The sequence below is a fragment of the Chrysochloris asiatica genome, unplaced genomic scaffold, assembly GCF_000296735.1.
Source record: "Chrysochloris asiatica unplaced genomic scaffold, ChrAsi1.0 scaffold00129, whole genome shotgun sequence".
NCBI classification, from domain to species: domain Eukaryota; kingdom Metazoa; phylum Chordata; class Mammalia; order Afrosoricida; family Chrysochloridae; genus Chrysochloris; species Chrysochloris asiatica.
This window is the reverse complement of record NW_006408647.1, coordinates 9,819,030-9,845,456: the sequence shown is the minus strand read 5'-3', so window position 1 is coordinate 9,845,456 and position 26,427 is coordinate 9,819,030. Positions and strand designations below refer to the sequence as shown.

Below are 26,427 nucleotides of genomic sequence, written 5' to 3'. Positions count from 1 at the left end.
AAGTGCCTGAAAATTTGAAAATAAGACACGTCCATTTTAGTTGTATAACATTCATTTACCATGGATGTCAAAGTTAGTGTGATTTGGAAATGGTATTTAGGACAAGAATAACAAAAGTAAGTGTATTTCCTAATATCTCTCCCAACATAATTTTGTCTGTCTTATACCTGGGCATAGAAAAATTATTCCAGATAGGAAAATAAAAAGTATCAGTGACTCTTTGGGGACTATTATATTACTCAAAAGGACACAGAATCTATTTGCTATAGAAAATCTATCAGATTTGTTGAATGATTATGTATCATTCATAAATATCTTTTATTAAATAATTTCCCTTTTAAATTAAATTACTTCCCTTTTCTGAAAAAAACAACAACAAACAAACCTATTTTAATTAAAAAAAAAAGACTATAACATAACAAAAGTAGATTTAATGTTCATTTTGGTGTTTCCTACTAGCATTTGGTTGGGGTCCTGGTATGGCACTGTGGGTTAATGCACTGGACTGCAGGGTTTGTTTGAACCGCAAGGTCGGTAGTTCAAGCTCACTAGCCACTCCTTGGAAACCCTGTACAGGATGGCTGTGAGTCAGAATCGACTCGACAGCACTTAACAAACAACAACAACTATTTTTGGGGTATAGTTTACAAAATGATCAAAGCCCTAAAATTCTGTGCGGTCTGAACATCAAATTGAGGTTGTGTTTATATGATAATTCACAATCAATAACTTGACTTTTATCATTAAATTGCAAGTTAACCATTGCATTTTATAACATAAAAATGTTAGCATTGTATAAACATTGCGTGAAAGCTTTTGGAATAGTGTGAGGACACACTTAATAATGTGTGACAGTGATACTAGAATCTTCTAACATTGTGCAATTCCATGGGAAATCTCCCCATGTCCTCTCGATACGCTGAATGGGCAGTTGAGACACTACTTGGATGTTTTAGTTAACAGAAGCACTTAGCTTGAGTAAACTGGAAAAAAATACCTCAATTCTCTACTTTCTATGACTGCTGGAAAAATTTCCAGATAGTCTATGCAAGATAAGGTTTTACATTTCTCTTTTAATTCTTCAAAAGTCTAAAGGTCTCCTACAGAGAAGAGCAAAACTGGTCCACTTCTTAATCCTCCCTGGTGGTGTTTTGCTGTCTTCCCCCTCTATTTTTAACTCTTTAGGTTGTTGAATACATGAGGCCTCTTTGTCTACAATGTTGATTCTGTGCCACTAATTTCAGGAAAAGAGAAGGTCATAGCCATTTCAATTGCAGAGCCTCTTCTGTACCCATCTGAGTCAGCCAGACATTCTGCTTTCAGGTGCCCTGACGTGCTCCATGGCAAATTGTCAGTACGGCTGTGATGTTGTCAAAGGACAGATCCGGTGCCAGTGCCCCTCTCCTGGCCTACAGCTAGCTCCTGATGGGAGGACCTGTGTTGGTGAGTTGTAAAATCAACATTTCTATCATCAGTTACTCTCAAATAAAGGAAGGAAGTATATAGTGATGGGAGCCTTGAAAACAGGCAGTTACTTGTACCAGGTAGTTATCTTTTAGATCATGATGTTTCAAAAGAAGACCTCTGTCTGTCAATGGGCCATGGAAACCTTGTTTCCCTAAGGAGGACTGATAGAAAAAGCTTCAGGCAGGGGGAACCTCAGGTGCAAAGGCTCTGTAGTTCAAGGGAGGACAACATTCAGGGAAAGACACAGACTTCAGTATATGTAGAAAGAACTTAGTATATGTGGACTGTAAGGGCCAATGGGGAGAGGCGTTGATGCTGAATAGATAGGGCTGGATGGTATTTGTGCGTTGTGCTACAGAGTTAGTTGCACCTTTCCCTTCCCCCAAAGAGTGGACTTTTATTTCAGACCTTACTGTTTACTAGCTACATAATCTAGGCAAGGAGTCCTGTTGCCACAGTATTTAAAGCACTCAGTGCTAACCCAGTGATCAGTAGTTTGAACCCACCAGCTGCTCTATGAGAGAAAACTGTTGCATTCTGTTTCCATAAAGGTTACAGGCTAGGAAACCTATGGACCAGTTCTACTCATAGACTCCTACAGGGTCTCCGTGAGTTGGAATCAATTTGACAGCCATGGGTTTTAGTCTTAGACAAGAGATCTACTTTCTCTGAACTTGAGTTTCCTCAGATTTTAAAACGAGAGTAATGCCACCTAGAAGGAACTATTGTAAAGATTGAATGAGATCCTGTATGTGATAGGTATAAACATACTGCCTAGCATGTAGTGAGCTCTCAATAAATGAAGACATTTGGCCATTCAACAGCTATTAATTTGTTATTATCTCCTTTTTTTTTTTTTAAGTATTTTTTTAAAAAGCATAATTAGATACTTTCCATATGGAAATAATCCTAGCAAACCATTGAAAAGTTTTGTTGTTTGACAGGAAATTGCACAACAGCTCCACCAGGGAAGCAGAAGGTCAGAGAACCCCTCAGTCTTTATGGATTAAAAACCCTTCCAGCAGTGTCTAAACAGACAATCTGCAGTGTGAGTCATGGCGTGATTAAAAGTTAAGATGAGGCACTTGTTGTTATTGAGTGCCATCGAGTCAATTCCAACCCTTAGCAACTCTGTATAGGGTGAGCTTGAACCACCGACTTTGCAGTTCAAATGACTTTACAGTCTGATGCATTAGCCCACAGCACCACTAAAAGACTCCCACTAAAAGACAGAAAAAAAACAAAAAAAACAGGTCTTCTTTAGATAGCAGTGGTCAGGGAAGGCCCTGAAATAACACCTAGAAGATAAATGGAAAAACCAGCCAAACAGGGCACTGCAGTGAGAAAGAGCTTGACTTTTAGGGGATTTTAAAGAAGGTCAACATGACTGAACTACAGAATGTTTATGAGGAGTTGGTTGGTTGGTTATGTGCCGTGGAGTCGGTTCTGACTCAGCGATCCTGTACAGAGTTTCCGAGGCTGTCAATCTTTACGGGAGCAGGAAGCCTCAATTTTCTCCTGCGGCATAGCTGGTAGTTTCGAACTGCTGATCTTGTAGTTCTCCATCCGATGCATAACCACTATGCTACCAGAGCTCCTTTGATGAAAAGTGGTGTCTTATAAAAGAGTGAAGCAGACAGGGATCATGCAGCACTTTCCAGGGCATGGTGAGGAATGTCATTTAATTTCTAAACTCAGTGGAAACCTTTAACCATAGTCATAACTCTCCAATATTCTGTTTTAACAAGATCATTTGGATAGTTAGTTAGGGAATGATTTGGGAGAGGTAAGATTGACCGCAAAGAAACCAATATGGAGACTGGTATAATTGTCGAATTTAGGAGTTGGTGGCCAGGACTAGGGTAATGCTGTAGTGGATGAAGAGAAGAATAGGTGGATTCAAGTAACTTCTCTGAATTAAGATGACTCATGTTTATAGTATAAGCAACTGGGTAGATCCAGGTGTAGTATGTGCTGAGACAGGATGCAGGAGAGAAGAACAGCATAGATTCAGAGAATAAGTTGAATTTGGAAAATAGAGTTGTGCATAGGGGCAACCAACTGGAGAACATTTATGTGAGATTACTATGTGTCAGACAACCATTTGTAGATAGTTCAATTGCTTGTTTGAAAATCCAGTCCGTTTGAATATGCCATTGCTCTTCCTAAGACATAATTAACTTATGTTTCTAGATGTTGATGAATGTGCTACTGGAAGAGCCTCCTGCCCTAGATTCAGGCAGTGTGTCAACACTTTTGGGAGCTACGTCTGCAAGTGTCATAAAGGCTTCGACCTCATGTACATTGGAGGCAAATACCAATGTCATGGTAATAAGATCCAAAAATTGCTCTGTGTTGTTTCTTCCTATGATGCCTTAACTGTGGTGATGACTGAGATGTCAGTAGTTGGGGAGCATACTGGCTTTAAAAAATTAAACAAGTAACCAGCGATGCAACTCATCTATTAGTAGCTTCTTGATTGAATTTTCCATGGGACTTCACAATGAAAAAACAGAAAAATAGACTTTTGAAACTATTTTCAGGTAATCATATTCATCTCCTAATTAAAGCCCTTATATTCCTACATTCTGATGCAGATATCAATGAATGTTCCCTTGGTCAATATCAGTGCAGCAGCTTTGCTCAATGCCACAACATACAGGGGTCCTACCAGTGCAGATGTAAAGATGGCTACCATGGTGATGGACTGAGTTGCGTGTGTAAGTAATACTTCTTCCCAAGCTCTGAATTGCAGTAGGAAATTAGAAGCAAGATTATTTATCATAGAAGTATAAGCTTCATAGGTAGTACTATTATTATAGTAGTAGTCTGTGCATTCCACAAACTAATAAAAAAAAAATAATGCTCAGTTCCTTTTGTGTCCTGGTGTGTGCTGTAGAATAAGCACTGGACAGCAAAGTTGGTTTGAATTGCAAAGTTGGTGGTTCAAATCCACCAGCTTCTCCTCGGAAACCCTATACAGGGCTGCTATGGGTTGGAACCGACTTGGCGGCACTAACAACAACAAGGAGCTCTGGTAGCATAGTGGTCCTGAGTCGGGCTGCTAACCTCAAGGTCAACAGTTTGAAACTACCAGTAGTTCTGTAGGAGAAAGATAAGGCATTCTGCTCCCATAAAGATCTACAGCCTCAGAAATGCTACGCAGGGTTGCTATGAGTCAGAACCAACTCCATGGCACAGCAACAACATTTTTTGAAGCATAAAGCTTTAATTATGCATTGTAATCTTAAAGGCATTCAGATTTCCTTGATTAAAATCTCTCCCTAGCTTTTCTGTAGAGTTCTGGTATAGCACTGCAGGTTAATGCGCTGGACTGCAGTGTTGGTTTGAACTGCAAGGTTGGTGGTTCAAGCTCACCAAGCTCCTTGGAAACCCTATACAAGGTCGCTATGAGTGAGAACTGACTCAAAGGCACTTACAGCATAACAAAGCTTTTCTTTACTAGAAAGAAATAAGAGAGCTCTTCCTGAGAATTTGATTTTGTTAAAATTAGAAATATTAAATTGTCAGTGGCATTAGGTTCTGGACAATAGGTTAATATAAATATATTCTACATTTTTTTTTGTTATTGTTCCTTTACTTTGGTTGTCTCCCAGCTCTACTGTGAAGAAAATCTTTCCATACTAATTTTTTCTACTTTTACAACTGTCTTGCTTTTTAAATGTTTAGGAGTTATATTTGGAGTGATGGCTATGTTAGAAAGTAAATGTGGAAAACCTACAAACCAAAGGCCGTAATAGAGCATGCATTTTATGTGGCAATCAGTAAGTTTTTAAATTGTTGTTGTTAAGAACTATCTAGTCAGTTTGACTCATAGGAACACCATATAGGTTTCTGAGGAGTAGCTGGTAGATTTGAACCACCGACCTTGAGGTTCAGACTGATGTTGCAGTCTAGTGTATTATCCTGCAGCACTACACCAGGACTCCAATTTTTTTAGAATAGTCTAAGTAAAATATTTACTGAAAAAATCATAAGGCATAGAGTAATGGTGATTGAATGATTTCTAAAAAAAGTCATGTCATCATTCTTGGTTTGGAGTATATCATTCCAGGCAGATTAAATATTAATTTCTTTTTGGTAAAGATTATCAAGGAAAGATTTCACAGATGGTCTTGGTGATCTCTTTAAAAACATTGATTTTTTTTTTGAAAAAAAGCAAAAATGTAAATAGTAAGGGGGAAGGAAGATTAACTGTAAAACAACATGTAGAACTTTAAAATGTATTTAAATGATTTCTATTTATATAAAGCACAAATAAGAAAAAAATATTAGTCTTCAGACAATTCTAAACAGGATCGTCTAATCATAGGGGTACTTAACATAGACTATATAGTTCTCGTGTTAATAAGCAACAACAAAAGCGCAAATGACTTGACCCTATTATGCATTTTTATAAAATACCATTGATTGCTTTTTAAAATCATTTGCAGGCCAATCATATTCAATAAACTCCTTCTTTTCTAACTTTTGTATGCAGATTCTGACTTCATAAGTATTGAATCATTTTTTATTTTTCAAATAATACATATTCAGTACAGAAACACCAAAGTGAATTTTTGCATACAACTAATGGAGTCCTGGTGTGGCGCAGTGGGTTAATGCGCCAGACTGCAAAGCCATTTGAACTGCAAGGTTGGCAGTTCAAACTCACCAGCTGCTCCTCGGAAACCCTATACAGGGTCACTTATGGGTCTGAACCGACTTGAAGGCACTTAACAACAACAACAATGGAGTCCTGGTGTAGTGCTGCGGATTCATTTGCTGGATTGCAAGGTCGGTTTGAACCGCCAGGTTGGTAGCTCAGGTTCACCAGCCACTCCTCAGAAACCCTATATAGGGTTGCTGTAATTCAGAACCAACTGGATGACACTTAACAACAATGAGTATGAATATGTATATGTATGCATATGCATACATATACACACATACACAAATGTATGTATGCATAATGTATCATATGCACTGACATGTTGTTGTTGTTATGTGCCATGGAGTCAGTTCCAACTCATAGTGACCCTGTACAGGGTTTCCAAGGCTGTAAATCTTTACGGGAACAGAAAGCTTTATCTTTCTCCCGTGGAACAGCTGGTAGTTTCGAACTGTTGACGTTGCAGTTCACAGCCCGTTTCGTAACCACTATGCTACCAGAACTCCTTATGTTTTTGTTATGCTTCCCCTAACTGGAAGTATCTTGGCTTCCATTTAGGGCAATATTCTAAATGTGAAAGTAGCTTCACTGGCATGAAATGTTTTGGGGTGTTTATTTTATACTTTGATGTTTTAATTTCCTAGGGATTGAAAATATTCATTTAAATCTTTTGACTCTTTCAGATATTCCAAAAGTCATGATTGAACCTTCAGGTCCAATTCATGTACCAAAGGAAAATAGTACTGTTCTAAAGGGTGATGGAGGACACAGTAATTGGATTCCTGATGTTGGAGGTACTAGATGGCCACTGAAGACACCATATATTCCTCCCGTCATTACCAACAGGCCTACTGCTAAGCCAACAACAAGACCTACACCAAAGCCAACACCACAGCCTACTCTACCCTTACCCCTACCACCATCAACAGAGTTCAGAACCCCTCCACCAACAACAACCTCAAAAAGACCAACCACAAGACTTACAACTACGGCAGCAGCTACCAGTACATCTCTGGGAGGGTTTACAGTTGACAACAGGATACAGACAGATCCTCAGAAACCCAGAGGAGATGTGTTCAGTAAGTTGTTTAAATAGCAAGACACTTTTAATAGGTCCTTTATGATGGTATTTCAACCACATGCTTTAAATAAGAAACTCATGAAAAGAATTACCTGTGCAAGTATTATAAAATTATATATAGCGATAAATAAATATTATAAAGAGTTTTGCAAAGTATCAGTCATTAGCCAAAAAGGAAAAAAAATGTGTGTAGAAATGGAAAAATATATCATGAAGTTTTATATATAGGTCACATTTCCTCTCCAGTATGGGGGATCTAATTTGTATTCAGATTTACTTGAATACTCATTCAATAAGTGAACATTTTTATTGGCACAAATAGCTAATCACTGACTACCACCCAAAAGGAGCTCTGGTAGCATAGTGTTTGCGAATTGGGCTGCAAGCCGCAAGGTCAGCAGTTGGAAACTACCAGCTGTTCCACTGGAGAAAGATGAGGCTTTCTGCTCCCGTAAAGATTTACAGCCTCGGAAACCCTATTCAGGGTCGCTATGAGTTGGAATCGACTCCACAGCACATAACAACAACAACAACCACCCAAAAGGTTGGTGGTTAAAACTTACTCAAAGGTGCTTTGGAAGACAGTCCTGGCACTCTGCTTCCTAAAGGCTTTGACAACCCTAAAGGCTTTGACAGTCTGCACACGTGGAGTTTCCTTGAGTAGGAATTTACTCAATGGCAACTAATAACAACAAAAGTATCAAGTTGTGTATTAGGTTTTGAGTTCATAAAGATAAAACAGGAAAGGCAGTCATCCAGAAAATCGCTGTAGCACTATGTTAGGTAACGTACAGGGGGTTTGCTTATAGGACATTATGGGAGCAGAGAGAAGAGGAACTGAATCAGTCTGTGGGCAGGGAGTAGACAGGGAGGCCTTCCTGAGTGAAATGATGATTTGCTCCTCATTTACAGACTGCAAACAAAGGCTAAGAAGCAGCAGAGCATATGCAATAAACTGCCAATAAATTGTGGTGGTTCAAGGAGAGATTATAGAAATTGGACGGTTTACCCAGTATTTGTTGCACACTGGTAGTTAGATCTAGACTAGAGCTAAAAACTAAGAACTGCAAATTTTTAATGGGCAACTGATTAAAAGGGTGGTGTCACTAATGGAGATATATGAAGAAAATCAAATTTAAAAGAAAGAATGCTTTATTCCTTTTTTGCCAAACTAAAATTTGCATGTTTGCAACATACCTGTTCCTTTTATTTATGTATATGATATGTTTCACTTTTCTCATCCTTAGCTACCTTCTCATTCACTCCACTTGTCTACAGTACTTACTGTTGCATTTTTTCTTATTCCCCCACGACAGAACTAAACTTTGTTTCCTGTATATTGAATAACTTTGTAGTTTTTTTTCCAGGAAAGTAACACCAAAGTTTCCATTTCTTTTTTTAATAGAGAGGAAATGAAAGCTACTTTTAACTTATGTGTGACTAGATTTCCCTAGATGGCTGTTCCTCTAAGGAGAGCTCGGATGTAGTTGTCTTATATTTTGACTATGAATGTAATTTTAGAGGACTTAAATGGTAGATCTTAAAATACACATTTTATATGTGCATATCTGTGTATTTTTTGAAAAGCACTTTTCTTTTTTTTTTTTTTTTTAATGTTTTCCTTCCTCCCTCTCTCTCAGTCTTTGCTCTCTTTCTCACTGTTTTATTTTCCCCCTTCTTTGTGATTATACAGTGGGGTTTTTATTCACGGATGCTTAATCCAGTAGTCACATGATTCTGTTGTCTTAAAATAGTGTCCTGAAAACTTGTCTCTTAAATGTAAAAAGACACAAACTATCACATGGGCATCAGAACCTTTTTGAGTCCTCTTTTGCTGTTTTCTCTTTTTAAAAAGTCTCTGGCCTCATTACTCTTCTCCATAACAGCATACACATGCAGTAAAAATAATATTGAAATCCACTAATAGATTTTAGCAGGATAAAACGGGAACTCTGGGGCTGCAGTAATGTTTGCGAGCGCTCATTATGAAGGAGTGTGATCTTAAAGACATGCCCTGGGAAAGGATTACCTTGATCCTCTGCCAAGGCTCTTGCATGTCATAGATATCATTACTGCTTGTGACACTTCTGCCAAAAAATAACACCTACTCTCATTTCATCTTCAGCTATAGCTAGCTGCTGGTTCCTTTTAGCATGTCTGAGAATATTTGGGGCACTTATTTCATATGCTGCTTGTGATTATAGCATATATTCTGAATAAAGAAAGTGTTCTAAGTCTTTAATTCAGGGCAGCTAACTGGTGTGTGTTCACTCTGAAAACTGAAAGGAACCTTCTTATCACTACATTAGTTCAACACTGTTTAATCATTGAATAGTCCCTGCACTTCTAGCGTAATAGCTTCTTAAACTACTCTTTCCCCCACATATTTGAGAATAGGATGTGCTATCTCTCATGTTGCCTTGAATTTTCAGGTGATGCTAATTACGGCCTTTGGTAAGTCTCCTCCACATAGCCCGATCCATACTTCGAATGGGTTCTTCCTTCTTAACATTCAAAGATGTTTTGGTTTTGTTTTAAATCAACGAGGTTGTTAACCATATTTTTTTCCCCCGTTTAATTGATGTGTACATGCTGTCTCCCCTGAGAAAAAAATTATAGCGCTAGCCTTAAAAAAATCAAGAGAGAAAAATTATAATGGGAGTAAATCACCAACCAGTCATCTCCCCAAATTCTAGACTTGTATATCACCTGCCTATTTAACCTTGTCAGTTGGATGGAAATAAATGTCTAAAATGAAACATTTCTAAAAAATTTTCCGACCCTGGTGTGGCACTGCAGGATAATGCACTGGACTGCAAAGTCTGTTTGAACAGCAAGGTTGGCTGTTTGAACTCAGCTGCTCCTTGGAAACCCTATACGGGATCACTATGAACTGACGTGATGGCACTTAATAACAACTCCATATAGATTCTACCTGCACATTTCCCCACCCAAATTGATGGCAACTCCATCCTTTTAGTTGTTAAGGTCCAAGAACTTAAAGACATCTTAGAAGCTTGTTTTATAGTCACCATCCAATTTGTAAAGAAATTCTATCAGCCCTACTTTCATGTGCTATCAAAATGCATTTCTCAGCACCTCCAATAACCCATCCCACTACTGGGATGTTCTGTCTTAAATTTTACCTAAATCCAATACTCTGTGGTTTACACATCTTTAATGTTGTCAGGCCCTCAGCAGTGATGAACAGTTATTCATTGTTTTTAGACCCTGTATTCTATCAGGTCCAGGGAATGCAAGGCATAATCATCATGACTGGGAAAAAATTAAATATTTTATGATTGTTGTTAAGTGCTTTCATGTTGGTTACGACTCATAGTGACCCTCTATAGGGTTTCCAAGGAGCAGGAGGTTGAGTTTGAATTGCCGACCTTGCAGTTCAAGCTGATGTTGACGTTGAATGTTTATCCTATGGCGCCACACCAGGACTCCATTTTATGATTAAGGAAATAATATTTCACATCTGATATGAAAATATTAAGCTCATTTTTTGTTGTTAATAGTTTACGATTTCATTTGAAGTTGTAGTGTTATTGTGGTGCTGAACAGGTTTCATCAGAGCGTCCAAGCTAAATGGACTGATAAGAAAGTCTTGATGATCTACTTCTAAAAATCAGCCAATGAAAACCCTACGGATTATAAGAGCTTGACCTGCACCTGACCAGGGTGATGGTGCAGAACTGGCAGCATTTTATTCAGGAGTAGATGGAGTTGTCCTGACTCAGGGGCCAATTTGACAGCAGCTGACAACAACAAGTTAATGGAACATAGAATTTGCCTTGTTAGGTATCTTTGAGTCAGTTCCAACTCATAGTGACCTTGTTGTTGTTGTTGTTAAGTGCCGTTGAGTCGGTTCCGACCCATAGCGACCCTGTACAGGGTTTCTGAGGGTGTAAGTCTTTACGGGAGTAGAAAGCCTCATCTTTCTCCACAGAGCAGCTGGTAGTTTCGAACTGCTGACCTTAAGGTTCGCAGCCCGATTCGTAACCCATACTGAAAGTTGTGGTCTTTGGTCTTCATCAATATTAAGTCCTCTTCCCTTTCATTAAATGAGGTTGCCACATCTGCATATTTCAGGTCATTAATGAGTCCTCCTCCAATCCTGATGTCACATTCTTCCTCATATAATCCAGTTTTTCAGATTATTTGTTCAGCGTACATAGTGAATAAGTATGGTGAAAGAATACAACCCTGGCACACACCTTTCCTGATTTTGTAGAGTTCTCAGGTCCTTGTAAATAGAAACATTAACAGGTACATTTGCAGGACTAACTGTATAAGTCTTCTATGAGCAATACAGAAGTTCCCTGTATTGCTTCTATGAGCAGTACAGAATACGTGCAGCATGAAATTCTTCTCTTTCACTAATGTGACAGACCAGTGCTTCCCTAAGTGAGTTTTGCAGAACATTAATCTTCTGGAATAGTATGAGATTGTATGCCTAAAGAAAGTTCTCAAGTCAAATAACTTTGAGAAATCCTAGAGTAGTAGCCAACTTAAACAGGTTTGTTAACTACAGAACTTCTCAATAATGTGCTAATGACAATTGCAAATCTCTAGGAGAGGCATATACTATGCATCATTTCCCTAGTGGAATTAATCATGGGATTAGAGTTCAGTAGGATATGAATTCAGTGTAACAAACTTCAGGCCAGGATGGCTGAACTAAGAAGTATGGAGACATAGTCCCCACAAAGCCCAGTAGTTCATGCTGGGTATCTCATATGCATGGCTTCTGGGACAAATGAGTGGTCTTAGACTCTAGGAATCTTCTGTTGAGGCAATGTGAGGTGTAGGAGAGGGCAGAAAGATGCTGGGTCTTTTATACAGATGTCAGAGGTATGCTAGAGGACTGCTAAAATGTTGAAGTCTAAGAACCAACATAAAAATCAGAGCAAATAGGAACTATCACAGATCAAAGAAAATAAGAAAAACTTTATGCAGGCACCAGAGCAAAGAAAGTGAAGGGAAATTACATTCTTACTCTACTAATACAGTGAGATATGATGCAACTACTAACTACGTTTTTAAAAAAATACTGATGTTATAAAAGTGTTAAGAAAAATAAGATACACAATCAGCCATCCCATATCACCCAAATTAGGTGTAAAAAACATACCTACATATGTCTCCATGTATATACAAATCTACAAGAAAAAAGACTAAACCAGTAACCACAGACATAGCTGGAATCCTGGTGTCCTGCTGTAGGGTAAGCATTGGACCGCAAGGCCAGTTTGAACCACAAAGTCGGCAGTTCAAACTCACCAGCCACTCCTTGGAAACCCTATGTAGGGTTTCTATGAGTTGTAATCAACTCAATGGCACTTAACAACAATAGCAGCAGATACATCTAGTTTGTGGTATTTTTGGTCATTTAAATTTTCTTTTTGAGATCCCCATGAAATATTTTAATATTTTTAATATTTTTTAATCTTTCCATCACTGTATCATTGGTAGTAGTAATTCATTATAGCAGCAATTCTTTAGGAGAATGGGCTAATAGTAATAAAATCCCACTCCCCCAGCAGGTGAAGGAGTAGTGTATTTTGAAAAAAGTACTCCAGAATATATTAATTTTTTATTATGTTAATTTTATTTAAAACATACTGATTTTTTTTAAGTACATTAACATTTTATTAACTTCTATTTTTAACCACTCAAAATTTTCTTTACAATTGAGTTTGTCAAGTATGTACACATTTAGCTTGGAAAGTTGGGTCTCTTATGATATCATTTTTATCAGAAAATATGTTTTACTTGTCAAAATGTTGCCAGAAGCTCATTTGAATCAGGATAACCTGGGCTAGGTTAGAAGTAGATTCCTAATTTATGCAACAAGTTTACTAAATCTGACTTTCTAGGGAAGTATTTCTCAATTAATTAATGTACATTTAAAATGCACACTCTAATTCATCAGGTCTTGGGTGGAACATGGTGGTAGTGTGCCGTGCAGTCAGTTCCGACTTCATAGCAACCCTGCATAGAGTTTCTGAGGCTGTAAATTTTTACGGGAGCAGAAAGCCTCATCTTTCTCCCATGGACAGCTCGTAGTTTTGAACTGCTGAACTTGAGGTTAGCAGACCAACTCATAACCACTACGCTACCAGAAGATTCTGCATTTCCAAGGAGGACTCAAGTAATGCTGCTGCTCTGCAGAGCACATTTTGTGTAGCTGAGCTCTCTGAACCATAATGGACAGTTCCAACTCAAATAATCTTGGATGTAGGGCTTTGAACTGGTTTTAGTCAGTTCAGTCATGGCCAACAAAGCAAAATCAGAACAGACTCGAGTTTTTTAAATTTGGGTGACTCGGGAAGGTAACCGGAATAGGAAAAGTTGTGGTCAAAGCCATGGAATGTAAGACTCAAAACAGCTGTAGTGACTCACTATAAAGAACAAGCAGACCAGCCTGGAACAGCTAGAGAGACAGAAGATACATCTTCAAAGAAAGATTAGTAGGAAAAACCCAAAACAAAATGGCAGTATGATTGGATACTACAAAAATAAGCAAGTTGTTGGCCGGGAAGCGATCAAGGCAAGCAATCAAGTACCTTCAGGACAAACTCCCCTCTCCCAAGACTGAAACTCAAAGGGAACACATGAGTGGGCATGTAAGCTTGCTGATGACTACATTGATCTACTGCTGAGTGGAAGAGGGGGAAAGGCAGCAATGAAGAGATGGGCTGAGTTCAACCATGTTCCATAGACTCCCATTGATCTGGAGATGAGAGAGAGAAGAGGATAGGTTGGTTGGTTTGTCCAAAGTGTGGTGAGACCTGGGACACCTGAGCCCATGGACAAGAACATAGCTACAGAGGGCTAGAGCTGAGAGTGAAGCATCCAGGAGATATGAAGTGAGGGGAAACACACAAGGACACCCAAACTTGCAGATAGTACCCATTTGACCTAGCCTCGATGGCTTGATAATCAGAACTCGACTAAAGGAAGACTAAATAAAACAATTTTTGATAAAGGAAACAAGGGTAAATAGCTACAATTTGATGAACTTGACCTATACTCATCGAAGTAATAGCTCAAAATACCAACTGATAAGGAAGGAGTCTTCACATCAAGTATCAATGCTATCCCCTTTGTATACAGGATAGATAGGGACAGGCAACTTAGACATAGGCTACCTAAAATGAGGGGTGAAAGCTGGACAGTGAATAAAGAAGATCATAGAAGAATTGATGCCTTTGAATTGTGGTGTTGGAGGAGAATACTAAAAGTGCCATGGACTGCCAAAAGAACCAATAGATCTGTTTTGGAAGAAGTGCAGCCAGAGTGCTCCTTGGAGGCCAAGATGCTAAACTTCATCTATTATACTTTGGACATATTGTCAGGAGGGAACAGTCACTGGAGAAGGATAACATGCTTGGTAAGATGGAGGGTTGGAGAAAAAGAGGAAGACCCCCAACGAGATGGATCGGCAGGTGGCATCATTGATGGACTCGAGTGTGGCAGCGGTAGTGAGGTTGGCCCAGGATCGGACATTGTTTTGTTCTGCTGTGCATGGGGTCGCTATGAGTCAGTTCCGACTCGATGGCACCTGACAACAACAACAAAAGGCACAAAGTGACTGGCTTGCAAGGTTTCAAGAAGGAGTTTAGTTTAAGAGTGTGTGTGGGAAGATAGAGTCCCCAATGAATAGTTTTCATCTTGTTTAGATGGATCTGGTTAAAAGAGATGGGATAAGATTCTTACGATTCAATAGTGAGTAATTGTTATCCTGACTAATTGTGATTGTCACAATTGTAAAGGTAGAAGTTTTGTAACAAAATCGGGGTAGTAGTTACTCTTACAGCCCAGAAACAGAAGACCCTAGTACCAGAGGAAGAAGAGCACAAGCGGAATGCGGAACCTTATCCAGAGAAACAGCAACAGCAGAGATGGAGGCAGAGATGGAGAGAGGGAGCAGCTGAGGACTCTAGATTCATGGAAAGAGAGGCACTGAGGGCTGGTGGCCAGGAGGCAGACTTGTAGGATGTGCCCTTTGGTGGTGTAAATTATTATGCATGCCTGAGTGGGTTTTTGTTTGTTTGTTTTTTAAGAGCTCAAATGAATATAGAGAAATACTGTTGCCTGATGGTACATGGAGGTGATTATAATCACTGTAATCAAATGGGGTGTGTGATTTGTTGAGTGTAAAACTGATGATCTGCCCTTTAGTTTCACTCAATTCACAATAAAAACTTTTTTAAAAGAAAGAGCTTCAGTAAGCCCTTTCGGGATACTGATGTGGGAGAATGGATTATTGCCAGGACTGTGGAGAGCAACTTACTTTCAAAACATCATGGACTGTAGCCATCTTTGAATGGGACCCCATCGTTTCTTACTGGGCAGGTCAAGAGATAGGGTTCTTATGCAGTGTGCACCGTACCCTTGTTTTCTAAGAAGGTGATTGATTATGTTTTTAATGGGGCATCAACCAGTAATTTTTCCTATTTCAATTCATATAAATTTTACAAATTTAGGTCCTTTCCAGTTTCAGTTTTCCATAACTGAACCAGGAAGAGCCAGTTTGAACCCCTGCTTGAGTGGAGACAGCCTGATGTAGATTGTCTACCTAGGCTTGTATCCACCTGATGTAGCAATTCTACCTAGGCTTGTATCCACCTAAGTCCCATCAAGGAAAGAGAAAAAGTATTGTAGAATATAATGTAGTATGTATCAGGGACTCTTTTGAATCCCTGTATCAGAGAGCCCCAGATCATTGTTGCTGCTATAAAACATGAGATGTGTTGAAATTTCAAGTCCTAAGCAGTAGAAAGAAAAATGTTTCCCTGTTTTGACTGCTGCATGCCTTCCCAAGGTTCTTTCCTGAGCTTCCCTTCTATAGCTTTTATAGTCTGTGACTTGTGTGGTCACATTGTTCTCATTCATGGGAAGATTATGGTCTCTTTCCAATGCTGTGTGGAAATGAGTAAGAAGATTGTTTCTGCTTAGGGGTGAAAAGGTCCTCAAACTAGTTTGCTTTATAGTAATAACAAGGCTTGGAGAGGTCCTGAGAAGATGCCTGACATCTCCCTGAAGATTAAATTTCTGCTCGTGTTTTGAAGCAGAGAGTTGTCACAGCTTACAGGTCAGGCTCTGGTGTGATGAAGTCTGAACATTCTCAAGATTTTTGATTTGTATTTTAATTGAATTCTATGGTGACTGGTAAAGGAGCGGGGGAAGTTCCCTCTAGAAAGTATAAATTGAGTTCTTAATGCATGTCACCAAAGTCAGAAATCAGACTTAAGAAAATTACATGAACAGTTCTTTGAAAAATACCTGTATTATACAGTTATAATTAAAAGTATTTGTGCTCTTAGAATTCTGTGATCTGTGAGGCAGGGCATGTTATTAATTTTCTTGTGGCTCTGTTTTCTCATCTATGTTGTTGTTGTTAAGTGCCGTCGAGTTGGTTCCAACCCATAGCGACCCTGTACAGGGTTTCCGAGGCTGTAAATCTTTACGGGAGCGGAACCGCTGGTAGTTTCGAACTACTGATCTTGTGGTTCGCAGCCCAATTCATAACCACTACACTACCAGAGCTCCTTCTGTAAGTTGGGGATAATAATGTGAGTAGTTGTGACAGTCAGAAGAGAGAGTGCATGCAAAGCTTACCATAGTGCTTGACACAGCATAAGGACTCCCAATACTATTATAAAATATTATTGCTACTTTTGTTGTTGAACTCATGCAAGGATAAGTCAAAGTATTGCTATAAGATCATCAATACCATTATTAAACAGAAACATCAAAAGGTAAAGCTATTAGTTTTGACATAGTCTCTATCTAGGTCTCTATACTTCCTGATGGTGATGTTTTCATTTCCCTAATATTTCTCTCAAAGTATTCTGCACTCTTTGATTTACACCATGACAAAATGGCAGTTTTGGCTTCTTCCCAGAATGAAAATCACATTCCTTTTAAATGTTCTTTGAGTTTTGGAAACAAATTTAAGTCGAAGAGTCAAGATCAGGGCTGTATGGTAGAGATGGAGTAAGGTTTCCCAACAAAATCTCCTAGAACAGCCTTGTTACCCTTGAAGAATGAGCACAGGTGTATTGTTGTGATGGGAAAATATCCCTTGACAAAACTTTCCAAGGCATTTTCTTATCAATGCAATTTTCAGTTTTCTAGAAACTTCTTCAGAATAAGCTTTTGTGATCATCTGATGTCCTACTGAGATAATAATCTGTCAAGACTGCCCCTTTGGAATCCCAACAAATAGTCACCATATATAACCTTTTGAGCTGACCTCTCTGCCTTGAATTGAACTGGCCCCGCTGTCCCACCCACCAGAAGCCACTGTTTTGTTTGAACCTTTTTTTGGGAAGGCACTCTAACAAGACTGAAACAAGCGTATTACTGAGAAAACATGTCTGCAGCCTTTCACAGATATTGTTGTTGTTAAGTGCCGTCGAGTCGATTCCGACCCATAGTGACCCTGTATAGGGATTCCAAGGAGCAACTGGTGAGCTTGAACTGCCAACCTTGCAGTTCAAACGACTTTGCAATCTGGCACATTAACTCACAGCACCATACCAGGACTCCTTTTCATAGATATTAGACGCGTATTTAAATACATTTTGCTTGAAACAAACCAGGCATGTATGAACTGGAACGCTAGTAGCAGTACTTTTTGACACCCTCATTTATGGTAATAGGATTGCCTACTTAATCTTTTAGAAAAGACAACTGTATTTTGTGTTCTAGTTCTGAGTTTGTATTTAATTTTTTTATTGTGATTCCTTTGAGTTTTATGGTTACTTTTTGTAAATCAGATCACTTGAAATAAAATGATTTGCAAGGGAAGGATATTACATGAGCTGAAAAAATGAAAATGGAAATCTAGTTACCTCATATATCCTTAATTAGTAAATAATAGGAATATTGGGTCTTGCTAAGGTGTTCATAGTGCCCAGTTAAATAGTTTAAATGGTAAAATACACACAGCATCACTTCATGTTCTTTACTGTGCAGAGAGTATCAACAGTCTTTTCCGAGATGAATCTAGATGAAAACCTTATGTAATGGTCTGATGAACATTAGAAATAAAAGCTTTTAAAAAAAGTCTTTTGGCCTGAGCCCATTGACACTTGTCCCCTACAGCTGGTGGGCTTCAACTCTATCTTAGAAAATGTGTGTGCCTCATTCAGTAGAAGAGGATCTATTGCAAAGTCTCCTTACCAGAAGCATTCTGTTCAGTAGAATTCAATTCTTCTAGAGTCTAACCTTCCCGGTTTTTAAGTGTTCTAATCTGTAGAGGTTATGTTATGATCCTTACGATCTTACATAAGAAAGAACCATCTTTGAGATATTTTGTTATCCTGGGATGATTGCTTCAGACAATGTTTCAGAACTATTCTGAAACTTGATTAAAGGTACAAGAGAAAAAGGGAGAAATAGGAATCTCATAGAAATAACTGTGTAGTTTTATCTATGTTTCACCTTTTACCAGATATCCCCCCGACCCCCATTTCTGCTCTGTGTACTTAGCCCAAAGGTGTCCTCTTGAACTTTGTAAAATACGTCTATGGGATGAAATCTTTAGAAAACAAGGGATTGCTTCTGTGGAGCCCAACCTCTACCCTCTTTTATTGTGTATGTGTTTTTTTTTTTCCTAGTAATCAATTTGTAGATGGCTAAGAATTTTTTCTAATGTGGTTAAGGAAATCACAGAAGTTCAGTTCTATCTTTTTCCTTTTTTCTCTGTGGTCATGTAAACCTGTAATGCATATGTTCTACATGTGGAGAGGGAGTGAAAGTTAGAGACAAGGAGAGAAGGAAACAGAACTCTTATAAAACTCTTGTCTTTCATCTCCACCCTCCAATCTGTCCTCTCTAAACACCTTGAGGTTCTGCCACCAGAAAGAGCCTTCGAAATAGTAGGAAAGTCATGTACCATTTTCTTCAATGAACTAAACCCCTAATTTAAGATACTTTTATCTTTAATGTTTTTAGTCTGACAACAAATGCCAGAACAAGTCTGGACAATATCAAGCAAGTCACTGTAGCATAGAACTTGCAAACCTACCTTTAATAAATAGTGCTTACATTTTGCCATAGTTCTTTGTAAGAAGTCTGGCAGAGGAAGAGATGTATGATAATATTTACATTTACGTCTCGGTGCTTATTCTGAACACATTTGGAGTGAAAATGCAGTTTTTAATTTGGGAAGCCTCATTTATCAATACAGGTTATATATTGATATTATTTCATCACTAGAAGCATGTATATAATAGCAAGTTTGGAGCTAGAGTTTCTTCTAAGAAATTTTCTGTGTATTTTGTGTGGCTGATTTTTTTCCTTTGGCCCCAGAGCTCCATAGCCATTATGAAAGAATACAATGTCCCTAACCCCATTCCAACCACATTTCTATTTGTCTGTTTGCTTCAGCAACTGTAACAATATATCCCTACTATTATTTTCAGTTTATGCAGAAGATTTTACAAAGCAATGGGCAAGAATTATTTTTTAGTGGGTAAAACATTGACCAATGGAAGAACATTTCATAGGAAACAAATCTTTTCAAGAGCTTTATTTTAAATTCTTTTAGAGTTTTTAACATTCTCTACTTTATTTTAATTTTGGCCATAAGTGGCCTATGACACTCACTCCCACCTCCTTCCTGTTCATTCTCCTTTCTACAGACTGAAAGGGTGATTTTGGCACTATGTTAAAATTATTCAGAGGCTTCCAGTTTCTACCAGGATAAAGCCCAAAACATCTACAGAGTTTTAAAAGACCATGCAGAGGCTGCCTACATCTCCAGTTTCATTTGGTGTTTTTTTTTTTTTTTTTTTTTTTCATGTACCCTGCCCCTCCCCCCATAAGCTCTCCATTTATACTAATTTATTTGTTCCACACTCTTTCATTCTTTAGGGCCCTAGTTCACAGCAACTCATCCTTTATGTACTAGTATCATGTCTCAGAGATTTTCCTGACATCTGTCCTTCTCAAATTAGTTTAGCTATTCCCTCCTCCCCCAGTCCCTATACTTAGATATCATATTCTACTTTTCTTTAAAGGATTTACTACCAAGGACATCATTAGTTTTTTTTTTTCTTCTTCACCTCTAGACTGTAGGTTCCATGAAGGTAAGAGTATGTCTGTTCATTGTTTCAAAACAAGCATATCCTAGGCCTCATGCCCAGCTGATACTCATTAATTATTTCTTGATTAATTGTATAAATGAGTAGCTGGGTGGGAGGGAAGGAGGCTAGCTGACTGGATGGATAAATGATGGGAGAATTGTATTGTTGTCAATTCTTTTAATCCTTTTTAATTATTTAAAATTATCATTCTAAAGAATCCGTGGCCCAACTACAGAGAATATCATTTGTTTTTGTTAAATATGTGATATTCTCATATTGAATGGTAGCTGAACTATGAAGCAGGAAGAATAATTAGAACCAGTATAATATCAGTATCCTGGTTATATTTCTATTTCCAATCAAGTTTCGTTATTTCTTTTACATAACATGAAGGGAACAGTCCTGAAGAAGAACATCATGCTTGGTACAGGAGAGGCTCAGTGAAAAAGAAGACCCTCACCAAAATGGGTTGGCTACAACAGTGGACTCAAACATTGCAACCAACAGTTGTGGGGACGATGCAGGACCAGATAGTGTTTCATTCTGTTACATGTAGGGTTCCTACTACGAGTTGTCAATGGCACATGGAAACAACAACAACATTGATTTAAATTGCCTCATTACATCAAAGACAATGTTTGCATTTCACAAATACATTTCAGTTTAGTAATCTTGAATTTAACACTAGGTATCAAGGCGCTTTGGTGGCACCATGGCTGAAGTGCTTGTTTTCTAGGTGACTGACTGGTTGGCAGTTCAAACCCACCAGTCACTCCTGGGGAGAAAGATGTGGTAGTGTGCTTCCATAGAGATTTACAGTTTTGAAAACCTTATAGAGCAGTTGTAGACTGTCCTATAGGGTCACTATGAGTTCTAACTCTATGGCAGTGGGCTTGGTTGGTTAATTAAGATTCTGTTCTCTTTGAGCAATCACAATAACAAATAACAATTTGCTATATTGACTCGATGGCACTTAACAACAATAACAACCATGGAGTGGGGCTAAGTCTATGTGCTGTAACAAAAAGCTCTTTTTCTTTTTTTAGGTGATTTTTAAGTAAGATTCTCCTTCCCCGCCCCCAATTGAAATCCTTTCATCCTATAGGCAATCTTTAAAATATAGAATAACAAAAGACAAATCAAACTAGTGACTGAGGAAACATCACTTTCATTTCCAGTTCTCAGAGGTACCGCTGGTATATTTCTTTTTTGCGTTTTTTTCTAGCTCATTTTTTGGTTATTTGTTTGTTTTGTAAATAATTGAGACCCTACTGTGTCAATAATTTTGCCCACTACTCATTTCATGTAGCATTTTCACCTAAGCCAGATAGCAAATAATATACCAGTGTAGTATGCCTTTTCTTGAGAGTGATATACACTGAGCAATTCATTCTGGTATGGGTGAGGAAGGAGATATAGTTAAATAATTTGACAGGGTTACAAAGTTGTTGCTGTTGTTGTTAGTAGTGCTATCCAGCCAGTTCTGACTCATAGTGACCATGTATATGTTTCTCAGGCTTTAAATCTTCTAGGGAGCAGAAAGGGTTACAAAGTAGAGCACACAAAATGGAAAGAAATCATATAGTTCCTGAGCATTTCAGATCTCTAATCTCCCTTGACTTTTTCTTCAGCAAATTGTAGATATGCATGATCATGAGCTGCAAATGCCTACAACATACATATGGACCATATGAGGTTCGCAACTTGTTAGATAGCCAATTGTTTTGTTTGCTGTTTTCCTCAAATATGTAATCTAGACCCTTACATACTCTAAAATGACACCATATGCCACTCTCTCCGTTTCACAGTGTCTTCCAGCCACTGTGAAGTCCTTCCTAATTTTTAAATATCTGAAACACTCCATCTTTCTTCGTGTCAGTACTTAATTTTTTCCTTGGCACGTTCCATGTTCTCCAAGTCTCATTTTAAATGTTGATCCTCAGAGGGGACCTTCTTGATCTCTCTTTATGAAACACTCTCCTTTTGCAAGAAAAGCCTTTGTATGATCCTGCCCCTCTGGACCATGACTGTTTACCATTTGATAGTCCATCTAAGAACAATGTGGAGTTGCAGAGACTGACATCATGCCCCTAGAATATGGTACTGCAAAATTTGAGTGATTCCATTCTGGAGGTAATTTGTGTAAATTATAAGGGAAGAAAAGATAAACATGGATTTTTCTATAGGGTTTTTATCATTTTCTTTGTATCATGAGAAACAATGCATGCTTGCCTGACCTTTGTAATCATTCTAGTAAAGAATAAGACAGCCCCCTCTCAGAGCCCCAAATGAGAAAAGAAACACTGAATGGGTTGTTATTGCTGTTAATATGAGAAGGGCAGCAGTGGTCAGCTTCTTTCTGCCATCCTTTGCAAGTTGGGCAAATGTGAGTGCATGTTGTAGAGAGGAAAGTGACTTTTGTTTTGATTTTTGAAGCAAAAAGGAAGACTCCAGAAGCAGTAAATTCAGCCACCAGTACAAACACTGTAGATTATTACTTAAAAAAGAAATCTTTATTTTAAATAATAGGAACATTGTTGGAAACAGAACGCTTGACTGACGTCTGCTTCTTAGTGTTCTTAAGTTCATACCATACTCCCTGCCTTACAAAAATAGACCTAATTAATTGAGACTCTGGCAAGAGAATCCCTAGCATTTGGCCAAGAATTCCCCTCACCACCAAGAGTATTCCCACACCTGCTTTCCAACCCAGTTACTCTCTATAAAATCATGTTGTTTGTTTGCTTTTTGTATTTTGTATTTTTGTATTCTTCTGTAGCTAGTATCACAGTCTAGAATTATAATGGTCATTTATCTACTTGTTTAATGTCTGCCTCTCCTATTAGAATATCAGCTGTTTGAGGGGCAGGCTTTTGTTAATCTTGTTCATAGTCACCCAATCACCTTGGGACTTATCACAGTGTATGGCATGTTGCTGGCAGTCAAATGTGCATTGGTTGAATGAATAAATTATTTAAATAATTACTTTCAAAAAGTCAATTCTTAAACTCTATCGCACTTATTTGAAGCAAAGTATTGACAAAGTACTTGAGCTTCTATCTCTGTATTCATTCAGTAGACACCTTTTGCCTCTCTGGTATCGGGTCAAGCCATGGAAAGGCTACACACACAAGACATGATCGATGCCCTCCGGGGCCTCCAAGACTAGCTGAGAGACAGGCACATATATGTGTAAATAACTGTAATTCTTTATGAATGATTGTAATTCCGTGTGCAAACATGAGCTGTTGAAGTTCAAGGGGGAAGAATTTAATTCTGCCTGGAGCATCCAAGTTTTTTCATTAGCAGTGATATTTACACTGGACCTTGAGTAGAGAGGGAAAGTTTGGCGGGTTAATTAGAGGGAACGAGAGCATCCCAAGCTGAGGAAGGGGGATGAGAGATGTAAAAATGAGTAGTATGTTTATACAGTGTTGTATGTTTTGGTGGGACGCATTGTGAATGCTGTTAAAGAAGTGTGGATTTGCTCTTAAAGGAGAGAAGGAACCTACTTAGATGGTAAGAATTATATGTTTGAGTGTAACAATGTGCAGAGTTCCTTTGGGGGAATAAATGATACAGTATAAATGTTACAGTATAAATCATTGCAGAAGAGCAAACTTCATGAATCTGCATATGAAATATAATGAAATATTTTGGTCTCTTTTGGGGGAGTAGAATGTTTAGACCATTTTCCGATTCCTCTTAATCGATTCCTCTTGCAGTAATACCTCCTTATCAATATCTCATTTAAAAAATTCTCTCTTGCAGTTCCACGACAACCTTCAAATGACTTGTTTGAAATTTTTGAAATAGAAAGAGGAGTCAGTGCAGATGATGAAGCAAAGGATGATCCAGGTAGATGCTTATATTTTTAGCCTCATTATAATTGTTTTCCCTTCATTTCATGAAAACAGCTTTCATATTGTAGATAGACTGGTTACATCTGGGAACATTATACACCGTTTTGTCTTCTCTTTTTTAACAGCACCTTGGTTCCTCCTGTAGTTAAATCACTGGAGCAGAAATAATTATGAATCATCATTATTCCCTTCTTTTTTTTGAAAATCTATTAAAGCAACCCTTAAACTCTGAGGAAATCATAATTTATAAGTGCTGATATAACAAGGTCACAATTTGGCAACATCTGTGTGTTCTGTTTTTGCAGCTGAGCATGCATGCACAATTGTGCTGAGAAAGGATTCACATAATTTCCCTCTGATCTCATGGAGAATCTACGCTCTGGTGGGAGAGTGAAGCAGGGCCAGGGAGAACACTTGTCGTAAAGATAGCACTGGTTCACAAATACATCTTTGTTGTTAGTTTTTGAATTTGTGATTTACTCATCTTCCTGGTCATTTCTTTTTAGGTGTTCTAATACACAGTTGTAATTTTGACCACGGGCTTTGTGGATGGATCAGGGAAAAAGACAGTGACTTGCACTGGGAAACAATTAGAGACCCAGCAGGTAAGACCATTTCATCTAACTCGTTCTAGTACACATTTCAGTTTAACCTTCTGTGAAGACCCCTGTCCTGCTAGTCGCATCTACTGTAACAGATCCCTGTGTTTACTTACTAAAGAGAGTTTAAAAAAAAGATCATCTGTAACATTTTATAGTCTATATTCTTTTAGTAAGCTAAATGTATTAGTTATCAGTTAGGATTCTATTATCAGAAAATGGGTGGTTAATTAAAAAGCTACCTCATTTCTTCTCAAAATTTTGGTAAAGAAAACATTCAGAGCCACTCTGGCATGTAGCTTTTAAGTGATTAGAGTGGCCCATTTCCAGGGATAACAGAAGTAACACAGTGGTGCTGCGTCAGTCACAGTGGTCCTTGATTATTTTCTCAATTATATTGCTCCTCCCCACATTTTTTGAGATAGTAGAGAGACAATATAAATTTCCATGACGTGCAAATATCGCTGAAAAAATTCAATCTTACTTAAATTCTAGAGAAATTAGTAATAGATTACCACATTTATTGTACAAGAAAAGGTTATTAGAAAAATGATTTCAGAAGCAGTCCCTTGGAAAATTCACAGACTTTAAAAATTTCACAGTTACTATCAGTCTAAAGTTTTACTTATTAAGAGACTTTGAGTTGCTTTAGGAAGCAAAGGTACACATATTTTTCTTGGTTTTCTCCCTTCCATCACTACTGAAATCTTCAGTGGGTGAGTCATTTAATGGAAGGGTGAGAAGTTTGATTTCTTTCTTTTTATTTACTTGTGATTCTAGATCTAAGAATGTAAAATGCATTAAGTGAAGAAAATCTTTAAGCATGCTATTTAATTTATTAGAAAAGCCCAGTGCTTTAATACTGTTCTATATATAAAGCACAAACTACACACTAACTTGAGAGAGCATATGATCTCTTAAAATAGTTCTTCTCAAACTTCACTGTTTATACAAATTACTTGGGTACCTTATTAAAATGTAGATTTTGATATAGCAGGTCTGGTTAGGAACCTGAGATTTTGTGTTTCTAACAAGCTCCCTGGGGATACTAATTGTGCTGGTCCTTGGCCTACATGTTGGCAAGGTATTAAAAGATTGATCTAAAAATATATATTCATTAGAGTTCATAAAATTAAAATATAACAGATACTTAAGAATGAAATTTGAGATAAACTTAAAAAATATGAACATTTAATAGAGTCAAGTAGCCTTTTAGATTTCTTTTAGTTGTAAAATAAAATAGCATTTAATGCCACACACACACACAACAATAATTACTGGTAGCATAGTGGAGTAAGTGTTGGGCCGCTAACCACAAGATTAGTAGTTCGAGTCTGCCAGCTGCTCTGCAGGAGAAAGATGAGGGTTCTGTTTCCATCAAGATTTAAGCCTTGGAAACCCCATACAGGTCGCAATAAGTTGGAAACCCACTTGGAGGTGCACACCACCACCACCACCATCATAAACAAACAAACAATAACAACAGCAAAACCTTTTTCTGTTGAGCCAGTTCTGACCCATGCTGACCTCGTGTCTTACAGAGTAGAACAACTTCATAGTATTTTCTTGGCTACAGTCTTTACAGAAGCAGATGGCCAGGACTTTTCTTCCATGGTCCCATTAGGTGGATTCGAAC

At 38.1% G+C, this 26,427-nt stretch overlaps 1 protein-coding gene across 2 annotated transcripts in view; it reads left to right on the top strand.

Moving 5' to 3' along the window:
- Positions 1-26,427, top strand: part of NPNT (nephronectin) — a 113,626-nt gene that overhangs the window by 71,904 nt on the left and 15,295 nt on the right. The window contains exons 5-10 of one of the 2 annotated variants that reach the window (XM_006869335.1): positions 1,324-1,443; positions 3,661-3,795; positions 4,065-4,187; positions 6,823-7,218; positions 24,101-24,187; positions 24,699-24,797. In XM_006869335.1, the coding sequence (XP_006869397.1) occupies positions 1,324-1,443; positions 3,661-3,795; positions 4,065-4,187; positions 6,823-7,218; positions 24,101-24,187; positions 24,699-24,797 (960 nt within the window). The remainder of the gene's footprint in view (positions 1-1,323; positions 1,444-3,660; positions 3,796-4,064; positions 4,188-6,822; positions 7,219-24,100; positions 24,188-24,698; positions 24,798-26,427) is intronic. The other variant, XM_006869334.1, reaches the window with a different exon arrangement.